Genomic DNA, 14,181 nt, shown 5'->3' with positions numbered 1-14,181 from the left:
ATCCCCTTCATTTTTCAAAAATAGAGGGGAATACCCCCCTATCGAAGGTGAAAAATATACATTCAAAATAAGTCCGGAATTGGATAAAATGACTAATTCTAAGCAACTTTTGTTCTATAGAGTTTTTTCCCTAAGTCAATACTTTTGAGTTATTTGCAAGTGAATATGTTCATTTTTAACAGAAAAAAACATGTTTTTGGATGGTTTTTCGGAAATAACTCAAAAAGTAAGTATTTCAGCGAAAAAAATATTCTTAGCAAAAATATAGCTTATAAAAAACTAAAACAAAATGGTGTATGCTTGAGGTCTGTTGACCCAGTAGAAGCAGAGTTGTAGCTAATGAAAAGTAGGTTCTTCTTCATAAAATTCCAAATCGAATATTTCAATCTGAAATAACCCAAAAACGGAGCATTTTTCGGGGAAATTCATTTCAACTTTTTTAAAGTGTTTAAAAAAAGGAATATTTTTGTTTTTTTTTTAAACTTGTAACATTAAAAGTAAGTGAGTTACGCTCAAAATATTGTTGGTCCCTTTTATTTTTTGGTAAAAAAATCGCGAAAATCACCCCCTAATTAGCATCACAAATAAATTTTATCATTAGCAGTTCACAAGTTACTTTGCTTATGTATTATTTATATGATCTGTAAGTTTCATCGGTTCAAAGTGCTTATTTTTGAAAAAGCTGTAGTTAAAATGGCTTGACCGAGTAACTAATCACGAGTTTAGGCAAATTTTGAACAGCCATAGCATAATCAATTGTGGTATAACAAGAAAACAAAAAAGGAAAAATATTCAGAAAAGCAAAACGTACATTTTATTACTCTTTAAGATTTTTGGTATTACTAATAATTTTTAAGTTAATTCCATGAACAATTCCATTTTTTTTTTCAAAATTAAAAAAATGTTTTATTTTAAACCCAATTTTTTTCAAAACTGAGCACTTTGAACCAATGAAACTTATAGATAATAGGTTTGTTCTAGCAAACAGTCAAACTACATAGTCAGAAACCGTCAGCAAACAGTTAGCCATGAGAGAACATAATACAGTCACCAGTGCTATCCCCTCTACTCGCGCTGATCGTTTCAAACCGTTTGAAACTGATGCTAGAACAAACCTAATATAAACAATACATATAAGTAAAATAACTTGTGAAGCGGTTACGATTAATTTTATTTGAGAAGCTAATTAGCTTAGCTTTTCGCGATTTTTGTACCGAAAAATAAAAGGGACCAACATTATTTTGAGCGTAACTCACTTATTTTTAATGTTAGAAATTTAAAAAAAAACAAAAATAAAACTTTTTTTAAACACTTTAAAAAAGTTGTAATGAATTTTCCCCGAAAAATGCTCTGTTTTTTGGAATTTGACGAAGAAGAACCTACTTTTCATTAGCTACAACTCTGCTTATATTGGGTCTGCAGACCTCACGCGTACACCATTTTTTTCAATTTTTTATAAGCTATATTTTTACTAAGAATATTTTTTTCGCTAGAGTTCCTAATTTTTGGAGTTATCTGCGAAAAATCGTCTATAAACATGTTTTCTTTTTTTTTTAAATGAACATATTCACTCGCAAATAACTCGAAAAGTATTGACTTATATTGTTCAAGTATTACGTAACGTGATTTTTGAAGATTTTTGAAGATTTTTACCCCCCCCCCCCCCAACCTGCGTTTTAGTGAAAAAACTCTATAGAACAAAACTTGCTTAGAATTAGTCATTTTATCCAATTCCGGGCCTATTTTGAACGTATATTTTTTTTTCACCCACGAGAAAATACTTTTCACCCCGTATTTCCCAATTTTTTTAAAATGGAGGGGATGTAGAATTGTAAACTTTTTCTTATATAATAATAGACAATGTCAACTACCTATTTCCAAATTTTCATCCTTCCTTTATTTTTTTGTAGGTTTTCCTAAAATCTTGTGTTCCCTGATCGGGCTATAAACACAAATCTTGTGTTCCCTGATCGGGCTATAAACACAGTATTTTTTTGCCTCTTAGTATTTTTTAGATAAGCAACCCTTTATCGACATGTGGCTTCTTTTTTAAAATTTTTCAAAATATACCTAAAAATGTAAATTAAAATAAACTTTCAGATATTAACAGGTATCTCTTAATCGTACTTAACCATATACAAATATGTGGTGGATTCGACAAATATTCAGAATATCTCGATAAACACTGGCTTATCGAAAAAATGCTAAAAGGCAAAAAAGTTTTAAAAAGATTGTGTTTAACCAATGGTATCACAATAATAATTTAATTGGAACGTACACAAGAGTTTGGGGGGGTTTACGGGAACAAAACCCCATAAAATTTTTATGGGGTGTACAAATTTCACTGATATTTCTTTCGAAGATACTCCTGTATCTTAAAAAGAGTTAAACTCTAAGAGTTTTCGACATATTGAAAAAAATTGATTTTCATTTTATAACTTCAAAGGGCTGTAACTTTTTTTATGTGCACATTTGTTCTAAGGTAAGCTAGGTTCAATCGAACTATTTTGGCTCCTAGAATATTCGATTTAATTGATGACCTGCATTTTTGTTACACCCTGTATATAGTAGATTACACGTATTTGCGACCATTTTGGATTAGGAATGAAAATTTTCCCAATATGTAAAGCACTGTCGAAAACAAGCAAAAATTACGGTTTTAACTGATCATGTATTTTACGTTCATGTAAAGAAATATGCAATTTATTAGTGCAAAAATAGAAGAAAATTACAAATTCAATGGTTTTTAAATTGTAGTGTAAATATTTACACTGTAAGTGCTTTATTGTAGTAGGATAGTCATCACCGCTTGAGTCCTATGTGGACAGGCGTTATCATCGATAAATATCAAAGTTTCACCCACAGCTTATCGCCATAATCTCACATGAGGTTCTAAAATCCGTGTGATGTATCTTTGTCCTGTTCGAATCCCGTGAATAACCACCAATTCCGTGCGTCCACCTGCCGTAATACATGCCCAAAACATAACATTGTCACCAGCTAAAGTATGGGACGGGCATTTCTAGTTGTGCAGCTCTTGTTGGCTCTCACCAAACACGAATTCACCGGCTGTCACTATTTATACAGATTTTATAGACAGAGCTGTATGTTCTTGAATCGCGCTATAATTACTCACAGATTCGCAACCACGTTACACCTCAATATAGTATAACCACGCTCACATTCTCTCAATCACGGAATAAAAGAATCCACAACTATACACACCGATACCCTTACAACGACTCTAGGCCGGAGATGGAAGCAACCGCTCACTACGTGGTTACGCGGATTTTGTTGAATTACGAGCGAAGCATCTCTTCAATACTGAGTCCTTCTCCCCGACAGGCTCCGACTCAATCCGTCACAGTCCAGTAGGTTTACTAATTCAGTACATTAGTTAGCCAGGGGGTGTAGAGCTTAACGGTGCAAGACTGACTAAACTGTTCTTCCTCGCTGGAATGCTTTTATACCGTTGACTGACCACCTCTTTCTCTCTTAGTTGTTCCGTGGTGGGATGAAGATTGAACGCGCATACTGTTGGATTTTCTCGACGTGGCGGCGATGCGTATTTGATATATATATAATCATTACAATATGACGTCAAAATTAATGACGCACTGAAAGAAGGGTTTGGTATGAACTTTATAAACTATGTATGTGTATAATTATATATTGTAAAATAATATTGTCGTGTTTATGTCTGAAGAATAATTTCCTTTTTAGATAATCGAGCCACAATTCCAAAGGGATTTTATTTCATTGTTACCAAAAGAATTAGCTTTAAATGTTTTGTCATTCCTAGAACCAAAAGACCTTGTGCGAGCAGCACAGACTTGTCGAAGTTGGCGTGTATTAGCCGATGATAATCTGTTATGGAAAGAAAAGTGCAAACAGGCGGGCATCGACGAAATACCGAAAAAGAGGATGTCGTCTAGATCGCCGAACAGCTGCCATATGTCTCCGTGGAAGGTAAAGAAAAATTTTTTTACTTGCATTGTACATGTATTTGCTAGAATATAATATATTTATTCCGATGTTCTAGGCTACATACATGCGCCAGCATGCCATAGAAATGAACTGGAGGTCAGCTCCAATTAGGCCACCAAAGGTATTAAAAGGTCACGACGACCATGTGATAACATGTCTTCAGTTCAGCGGTAATAGAATTGTTAGTGGATCTGATGATAACACCCTTAAAGTATGGTCTGCCACTACGGGAAAAGTAAGTTCACTTCTAATTTTGTTAGTTTCCCACTTGTAGTTTTGGTAATTCCCACTTGTAGTTTTGGTAATTCCCACTTCATCACATAGAGCCAAACCAAGACTACAACGCATAATAGGACCCGATGAGCCGTTTTCACTGAACTTCTATGCTCCACTTAGGAGATGTCAGTGCAAGAATAAACCTCAAAAGAATCATATCTACACCTATTTCTAATCAAGCAAAATTTTACCAAAAACTTAAAGTTTATGTTTTTTTTATAACATGTTTTACTAGGCTGTTCAATAACTTTTCCGTTTAGATAAGAAAAATACAATTTTATGATTTGAAATACACTTTATTATTTTTTTTTTGTCTAGTCTCTCTGAACATCATTACACTGGTTCCAACGAGTTTCCAATTTATAAATATCCTTCTGAAGTGAGAAACTGAAAGCGCTGCAAAATACGCTTTCATAGCCTTTATGACCTCATCATTTGATGAAAAACGCTTTTCACGCATGATTTTTTTTAGTTATTAAAATATGGAAGTCGCTAGGGAAAAAATCTGATGAATACGGCGAACGCTCCAACATTTCGAACTTTAATTCATGGATTTTAGCCATGATTAAAATGCTCATATGACTAACACATTAAACGCCACGTGAGTTGCATTTAACTCACACCATGTTTGGACCGGGCGTTCTGTGAGTTAAATATAATTCATATTAACATTGCGATTCTGGACATGGAACCTGAAGGCTAGAACAAAAAATTTTAATGTGGCGGTTCATGTGTTAAGCTGATCTAAAAGGTTACAATAATATCCAAAATTTATTATTTTACCAGTTTGCAAGTAATCCACAAACACAATTCCTCTCGTATCCCAAAAAACTGAGGCTAACACCTTCTTGGCGTATTTCTGGACACGAACTCGTTTTGGGGCAGAAGAACCAGGTTCACACCACTCTTTAGCTTCTTGTTTTGATTCAGGATCATGCTGATAGACCCAAGTCTCATCTGTAGTGATGAATCGACGCACAAAATCTACTTTATCTTTTCGAAAACACTCATCGACTCAACATTTTCGAAAATGTTGTTGAGAAAGACACATTCGAATGTGTTTTTGTTCCGTTGTTAGCGAATGCGGCACCTATTTGGATCACAGGTTTATGAAACCCAATACTTCAGTCAAAATATTGCTTACACTGTCCAATGAGATGCCTGCCTAGGTCTTCTACTAAATCTCTTCCAGTCACTCGACGAGTTTCCAATACTACATCCTATATTTTTTCTACGATTTCTGATGTTGTTTCTGTTTTTTGACGTCCTTGGCGTGAATCATCTTCAGGGCTTTAACCTCAGCTTCTTTCTACTGTACTAATTGAAGGCGAAGAGTCTTTATACACTTTCAACATTCTTACATAAATTTCCTTTGCTTTTAAACTTTCCAAAAATAAAAATTCAATCACTGCACGATACTTCATTGTTTCTGTCAAGTCCTTTGTACTTAAAGAACGTACGTATTTGTAATGAAGTAATACTCGATGTAAAATACTTTATTTTAAATAATTATGTCACATGGTTTCATGGTTTCGGTGATTATGCACATGGTTTCATTGTATATGCGAGCTCAAGCGAGTGTGCTGCCGCTTATTTGGAACTAGAGGAATTGGGATGAAAATATAAACCAATCATCCGTTAACCTATGTATGGACGTCGTTTGAAAGCTTGTCAGATGTGTTCATTTAATAAATAATTTATTTATATTAATTAATTACATCAATAACAATATTAATTATAGAAAAATACGATATCCCAAATACATCGACCATTTTCATGCAACTGCACTGCCACCTATAGTCGATCGAGTTCGCGAATTCTCCAAGTATTAAGTATATGACAGCTGTCGTTCAGCTGACAGTAGTACCAACTTACATTCATGGTTAAGGGAGTTTTACACGGACATAACAGTTTCCATTGTAAAAAATACTTTGATACGTCGATACTAACTGACTTATAAACAAAAAATGAATTGACTGATTGAAATGAAACTTCACACACGCTTATGTAAAGACATAACATGCCAACATAATAAAATAAAATTAGGCTAGTAGCAACGCCTTCTCTTATCGAATCGCAAAACTTATTAACAGCCTAGTTTTATAAATATTTTTAAACACTATAACATTAATAAAAAAAATTTCAGTGTCTGAGAACACTTGTTGGACACACAGGTGGTGTGTGGTCCTCTCAGATGTCAGGAAGTACAATAATAAGTGGAAGTACTGATAGGACCTTAAAAGTATGGGATGCTGATACCGGCGTTTGTATACATACTTTATACGGACATACCTCAACCGTTAGATGTATGCATCTTCATGGCAAAAAGTGAGTATTGGTTTTTCATATAAATTATGTTTCTGGAAAACAATGGGGTCTAGAAATTGTTCTCTTAGGGTACATATCCATTACGTTGGTGCTCCGTATGGATACGGCATGCGCTCCTCTACTCTACATATAAACCACCACCGATTCGAACGCCGAGGGTCGAGATCGCCCGGAGCGGCGCTCACCCTCGGCGATCCAATCGGTATGCCGTATCCACACGGAGCACCAACGTAATGGATACGTACCTTAATATGTTCAGGGATAACTGATATACAGCATGATGACATATGAAGGGCCACGGGAAAGAACGATCAGAGTCCATTTTTGGTCAAAATTTAGATATCGGCGCCATATTTTAGCTTTTAGTGGAAAGAACCCAAGCATGGTTTCGTTTGTACTGCGTTTGTACAATAAAGATCACCGTACGTTATAATTAAAAATATTGTATTTAATTTTCCTGAACCAAAATATACGAATTGGATTTGTTAACTTTAAAATTGGAACTTTAAAATTGGATTTGTACAAAATGAACAAAATGTGAATCTGATCGTTCTTTCTCGTGGCCCTTCATATACAAACTATTTACAAATACCTTTAACTATTAAATATGTACTAAGATTCCCTAAACAATACTTTTACTTATTTTTAACTACCTACATTATATACAGCAAACTTTAATTATGGTGGAGTTGCTACTTTTTATTAGCTTATGTTTACTTATTTTCTATGTAGGTATACAGTAAAAATCACAATACTAGACACATAGGAACATTGAGCTATTACATTCCTGGAACCTTCACTTGTTGCAATGTTTATTTTTATGTCAAATGACGTTTAGAACGTCAGAAAATGTATAGAAACTAAATATTAACATAGAAAGTTGACAAATAATAGATCAGCTGTATCAAATACAGTTGTCATTTTGTTAAAGTTGTAAAAGTTTTAAAGTATTGTACTATTCTTGGTGTTTGAGTAAAGTTATTTTAAAACAGGGTAATAAGTAATAATACTATTAACTAATGTATTTTTTGAATCGAAAAACAATTATTTTGAATAGTTTCTTGACAGTAACATGACAGGGATGAAAGTCACACCTGAGAACGGACCGGATTAGCCCATAAGCATAGCCATTAGGTACCTAGCCATGTGTCTAGTACGCTGGCTCTTACTGTATATCCCTTCCCAATGCCCATTTATGATTAGTTTTTTTTATTATCAACTATCGACACCAGGCATGTTTTAAACTTTTTTTTAATGGCTGCATTTGTCGTTAGCATCTGCTGGGAGCGAGCTAAAGACTTTGTTTTAAATCCTTTATATTGACTGAGTAGAGAAGTTTTAGTGACGTGGTTTTCCGTTGATTTCTCCATTTTATTGGCAAAGTCTATCAAAATCACTGTCTATAAGAAAGTAACGCGTCTGAGAAAAAATTATAATAATTTTGGTATGTCCTATGATTACTTAGTAAAAGGTCTGAATTATTTGTTGAGTTTCTTTAGCGTTTAATGAAATTTTAACTATTCATTGAAAGCTATTGTTGAATTCCAAATAATATTGATATCAAATTAAAGATGAGGACATCATTTCTTGACATATAACAAAATAATGTATACTTCATGCTTTCACCAAGGGTTAGCCTAGTTTTTCTCTGTATAAATACCCCAGCTCCAACTCCTTCATCGGTTTTAGAGTTGACTGTATATCAGCATTGATCTGCTATTATGAGGTTCGTTTCATTCGACTCACATTCGTCTCTTCCTGGGCAGAGGATGGTAAACGGCTTTTTGATATTACATTTAGGTTGCATTGCATCTGGTACCATTTCCAACTATGGGTGACGTTTATTTATCTCTCCAGATTTGATTCTGGTATCCTTTTGGCTTCCTGTATGTTCTACCTTCGCCTCCGTCTCCATCCATATACGTAATCGTGGGAGGTCAGGCATGATTTCCATGGAGGCCGTTGAAAGTCGACATCGCTTTTGTTATGATTAAGCATACTTGTTGTTAGCTCATTCAGCTTTTCTTTGGTGGTCTTTTATTGGCATTTAGACCAAGATATTAGTGCGCCATACGTAATCATACGTCTGACTCCGTTTAGTCACCTTTACAACTCAGGATGAGAACTGTGAGTATATTCTTCTTGAGTGGCCCGGGCCCTACACGGGTATACACTTGCCTTACCCAAATACCTTCAGTTTATTCGTGCATTGTTTATTCAGCGTCTACGCCTCTGCAGAAAACATTTACGCATTACTTAATATCTTGGTTCCTGTTTAGGAATCTCTACAACATAAGCTGTCTATATATTCTACCTTATAAGAATGATCTTAACTTATGTCCCACCATCTTACAGCTGGTTCCAAAAAAAACTGATACGACTCTTAATGCGTATTTTGTAGAAAATTGAGCAGTGTATTTTGAAGGATAATTATTATTTACATACTGTCTCTGTCACTGCCAAATCTTACAATTTGCCAGATAACTTATTCTGTTCAACCTCAAATAATGGCTCCACATGCTGACAAAGAACTAAAATCAAGAATTGTAACGAAATTAGAAGATGGCTGGTCACTATCTGCAGTAGCGAATCATTTTAACGTAAGCAGAACAACCGTTTTTAATATTAATAAAAGATGGAGAGAACAAGAAACTCTCGAAAGAAAGCAAGGTTTGGAAAGAGCTGTCTGAAGAAGACAATTTCATAGTTCCTTTCACGCAGATGGACCGAAGAGTACAAGCTGTTATCATACATACCTAAATTTAGTACAGTTTTGGTCATCCAGACCCTCGCTTTCTTTCGAAAGTTTCTTGTTCCCTCCATTTTTTATTAATAGAAAAGCTGTGGTTCTGTTTATGTTAAAATGTTGTGCTGCCTCTGATAGTGCCCACTTATCTTTTAATTTGGTTACAATTCTTGCTTTAATATACATATTGTTGAGTTAAGTCGTTTGTTTTATTCCTTAATAATAATAAAAATGATAACAACAACCCTATTTTATGTAAAAACTATCATTTATAAACTGTTTATAAAATGCAGAAATTCAAAATAATATAAAAATTTAGACAATAATTATTACAATTTATGAATTAACATATGTAATCAATTGTTTGTTTATTTATTTTAACTGACTTTGACAGTCTGTCATAATAAATATAATATAATGTCAGACCAATCAAATACACTGCTCAAAATAATCAAATCTTACTAAGAGTCGTATCAGTTTTTTTAGAAACCCAGAGTACATGTTTGAACGATCAAACAAATCGACAAGTTTCTGCATTTTTTCCTAAACTTAAATAGAATGATGTAATTGATTCATTGCTTTTATTGTCATCATCCTATATAAAAAACACCAAGAGAATATTATTAAGAGTAAAAAATAATTTACATGTTGGTTAAAAAAAATTTTCTTTATAGGGTTGTAAGCGGTTCCAGAGATGCTACTTTAAGAGTTTGGGATATTGAAACTGGAAATTTCCTTTACGTATTAGTAGGTCACGTCGCAGCTGTTAGGTGTGTTCAATATGACGGTAGATTAGTCGTATCTGGCGCATATGATTTTATGGTGAAAGTTTGGAATCCTGAAACGCAAGAGTGCCTCCATACTTTAGAAGGACATACCAATAGAGTATATTCTTTACAGGTAAATACAAGAACCCTATTTAACTTATTAGTGGAGTCACTGAAGGTTTTCACCTCCGATTTCGTTGAACCTTCATCGATTTTCATAAAAATTGGTGAGTAGTTAGAAGATACTTCAAGGAATAAAGGTGACATGTTATATGAAGTTATTAACATAAATCAATACTTTTTGAGTTATTAAATATCAAAGATTTTATTTTTTCTTTAAAAAAATGCATGTTTTAAAGCTATTTTTCACGTATTACTCAAAAACTATAAGCTTTTGTAAAAAAGTTATAATTACCAAAATTAAAAATAATAAAAAATTTAATACACTTCCCACTTAAAGAACTAAACTAATGTTATTTCAAAGTGAGTTATGGGTAATTGAATGTATATTTTTTTCGACGAGTACATACTCAAATCTAAGTATTCAAGCTTACATAACGGGAAAACGATGCATTTTATAGAATATACTTGTTAAACACTTCTCAAAGTACTTCGGAATACCTATCAAATGAGCTCCAGTGAAAGTTAATAGCATCAAAATTAAGCAAGTTATGATGAAAGTAAGAGAAACCTTTCGATTTTTTTAGGAAAAAGTGAAAAATAAAACATACGCCATTTCCACAAAAATTAAAATTTGTAGTAATCCTCACAAGAATTTCTTTAGGTTAACATAGTTAATGATTTTAACAATTTTGACCGGTTTAGAATGCATATTTTTGAAAAAAAAGATATAATTTAAAAAATCAAAATTTTTAAAATTATCGTACTTTTCATTTTCTTTTGATAATATCTCCAAAAATACTCAATATACGTAAAAAATTATATATAACTAAATTTTAGTTTTTTCTGTTCCAAATACTTTACCCATTTTATTATTTCCATAGAGTAAAAAAAACCGAGATAGAAACGTTTAAAATTTCAATTTTGCTGCGAGAACCATGTAACCGGGACCATTTAACCTTTTATTTTTTAAAAATTAAGAGATTTAAAAGACTAGATTCAACGTATTAGCTCGTGGAATCAACTTTTAATTAGTTTTTAGGTGAACCTTATATCTTAAAAATTAGCGGAGTTATTTACAAAAAAAAAACAGTAACATTTTTTGGAAAAATTTTTACAAGATAGAAATTTTGAAACTTTTTGGTGCATAAATTTTAATGCTATCAAATTGTTTGAGGGCTTATTTGATAGATATTTCTAAGAACTTTGACAAATAATTAATAAGTTTATGGTATAAAATGCACCATATTCCCGGTATTTAAGCTTGAATACTTAGATTTGGGTACCCGACGAAAGAAATATACATTCAATTACCTATAACTCACTTTTACTTAACAGTGAAAGGTTTTTCTAGTAAGAAATTTATTTGATTTTTTATTAGCTTCAATTTTGATAATTATAACTTTTTTGTAAAAACTTATATATATATATATATATATATATATATATATATATATATATATATATATATATATATATATATATATATATATATATATATATATATATATGATATATGTATGATATATGTATGATGACATATATGTATGATAACCACATACTTCTTTTGCTGTTCTAAGTCTTTGTTAAATTGTAAACTGTACTTAGTATTATTGATTGTTTCTACACCTAACGATTCAATGGTTCATTGTTTCAAGCTTTTGTTACTTTTTATACCTTTGACTGCTACATGTCTTTTTGAGGTAACACTGTTATATTAACTTCTCTATGGATGTTTGGTTTTTTTCATATTGTTCTTTTTAGATGAACTGATGATGCTCTTTGATCAGAGAGCGAAACGTCTTCGAATAAATAGATGAAGTAGCCACCTTCTTTGTCTTATTTCTCCACCTATTGACCGAAAAACCCTCCACTCTTCGAGTGATCCTTAATTTATATATATATATATATATATAGTCTTTTAAGTCCCTTTTACTTTTCAGTGTCGGGACTAATGTCTATTCACGTGTGCACAAACTTTGACCATTGTTTTCTATCCTGCGCCAGTCTGCTTGCTTCTGCTACGGTTTTCCCTTTCTTTTGGATAATCTTCGCAATGGTTGTATCCCAGTTTTCTGATGGTCTTCCTCTGTTTCTTTTTTTCTGAATTCTTGCTTCCCATACTTTCCTTACTGGTATGTTTCTTCTCATTCTTTTCATGTGGCCCCACCAACTCAGCTGTTTTTCTTCGATGTATTCTAGGAGTGGTTTAGTTTTGAGCTCCGCTCGTATATCTATATTTCTTAGTCTGTCTCTTTTTGATACTCCTTTTACTCGTCTTAGGTATTTCATTTCCAGTGCCTGGATCTTACTCTTCATACTTCTTGTTAATACCCAAGACTCGCACCCGTATGTAAGTACTGGTCTGTATATCGTGTTGAAGACAGTTATTTTGGTTTTTCTGGATATTTCTTTTTTGTTTAAAAATTTGTTGTTAATTGCGTGGAATATTTTAGACGTTTTGTTAATCCTTTCTTCTATATCTTTGTGTTGTTTTCCGTTGTTTTCCACTGTTACTCCCAGGTATTGAAAGTAGTTTACCTGTTCTATTGTTTCTCTATTGATTTGTATGTTTAATACGGGTTGTTCTTGTGCTACTACCATAATCTTTGTTTTGCGTGTGTTTATTTTCATCCCATGCCTATTTAATACCTCATTCCATGTTTGTAGATTATTTCTTAGATCTTCCTCTTTATCTGCCATGACAATTACATCATCAGCAAATGCACATTCTGATATTCCTATTCTTTCTAGGTTTCGGTAACCTACATGTAGCTTTTTTAATTGTGGTATACATTCTTTGATTATTTCGTCCATGAAGATGTTAAAGAGTGTAGGGCTCATGACTCCTCCTTGTCTTAAGCCTTCAGATGTTTTAAATTGTTGCGTTATTGCGTGTTGCGTAATTGTTGCGTTTTAAAACTTATAGTTTTTGAGTTATTTATGAAAAATCGGTTAAAAACATGCATGTTTCTCACGAAAAATTAAAATCTTTGATCTTTGATCACCCCCGGGGTAAAAGCGCAAGTTGACATCATGTCACCTTTGTTCCTTGAGATATCCTCTAACCACTCACCAATTTTCATGCAAATCGATGGAGGTTCAACGAGATCGGAGGTAATAGCTGATATCCACCTTCAGTGACTGCACTATATACCAATCACTTATACGTAGCAAATTAGACTACGGCTCAATATGATACGATACAGCCAAGAAAACTACATTAAAAAAGCTAAACTTTATTCAAACAACGTCACTAAGAATTGCTTTGGACGCATTTAGAACTAGCCCAACCAATAGCCTTCAAGTATTAGCTAACGAATTACCTTTACACTTACGAAGGCAACAATTGTCACTAAATTATGCAACTCGTGTATCATCAAATCATCAAAATCCCATGCATTCAAATATCTTAAAACCTAAATTTATTAGTAATTACAAAAATAAACCTGTGAATACACTCCCTTTTCATGAAAGATTAAAATTCAGTGATTACGACTGTGAGCAGTTTAGTGCAATCATAAATCGAACCCAAAACTTTCCCTCTTGGTCAACTAGTCCACCAATTGTAAATACATCCCTTACTCGCTATCCCAAAACATCCACTAATCCAACAGTAATACATCAATCATACCATGAAATAATATCCCTATATCCAAATTCTGAACATATCTACACTGATGCATCAAAAACTCAATCAGGACTAGCAGCGGCTTACATACATGGAGCAGACCATTTTAAAATACGACTCCCTCTGAGTTGTAGCATATTTACAGGAGAAGCACTGGCTATTTTAGAGGCACTGAAAGTTTGCAGAAGAAAATCCGCACCTCATTACATTATAATATCTGACTCATTAAGTACACTAAAAGCTTTACAGCAATTGTATCCATCAAATGAAATTATAATGCTAATAAAAAAATGAAATGCTACTATCAACCAAAAACAGAAATAACT

At 33.0% G+C, this 14,181-nt stretch overlaps 1 protein-coding gene across 1 annotated transcript in view; it reads left to right on the top strand.

Annotated features, from left to right (window-relative positions):
* The window catches only part of LOC114349421 (F-box/WD repeat-containing protein 7), a 73,985-nt gene that overhangs the window by 36,023 nt on the left and 23,781 nt on the right, over positions 1-14,181 (top strand). Inside the window, exons 6-9 of the mRNA XM_028299794.2 lie at positions 3,724-3,969; positions 4,043-4,222; positions 6,410-6,591; positions 10,012-10,237. Coding sequence (XP_028155595.2) covers positions 3,724-3,969; positions 4,043-4,222; positions 6,410-6,591; positions 10,012-10,237 — 834 coding nt within the window. The remainder of the gene's footprint in view (positions 1-3,723; positions 3,970-4,042; positions 4,223-6,409; positions 6,592-10,011; positions 10,238-14,181) is intronic.

The sequence above is a fragment of the Diabrotica virgifera genome, chromosome 1, assembly GCF_917563875.1.
Source record: "Diabrotica virgifera virgifera chromosome 1, PGI_DIABVI_V3a".
Taxonomy (NCBI): domain Eukaryota; kingdom Metazoa; phylum Arthropoda; class Insecta; order Coleoptera; family Chrysomelidae; genus Diabrotica; species Diabrotica virgifera.
This window is presented reverse-complemented; position numbering and strand designations above follow the sequence as displayed.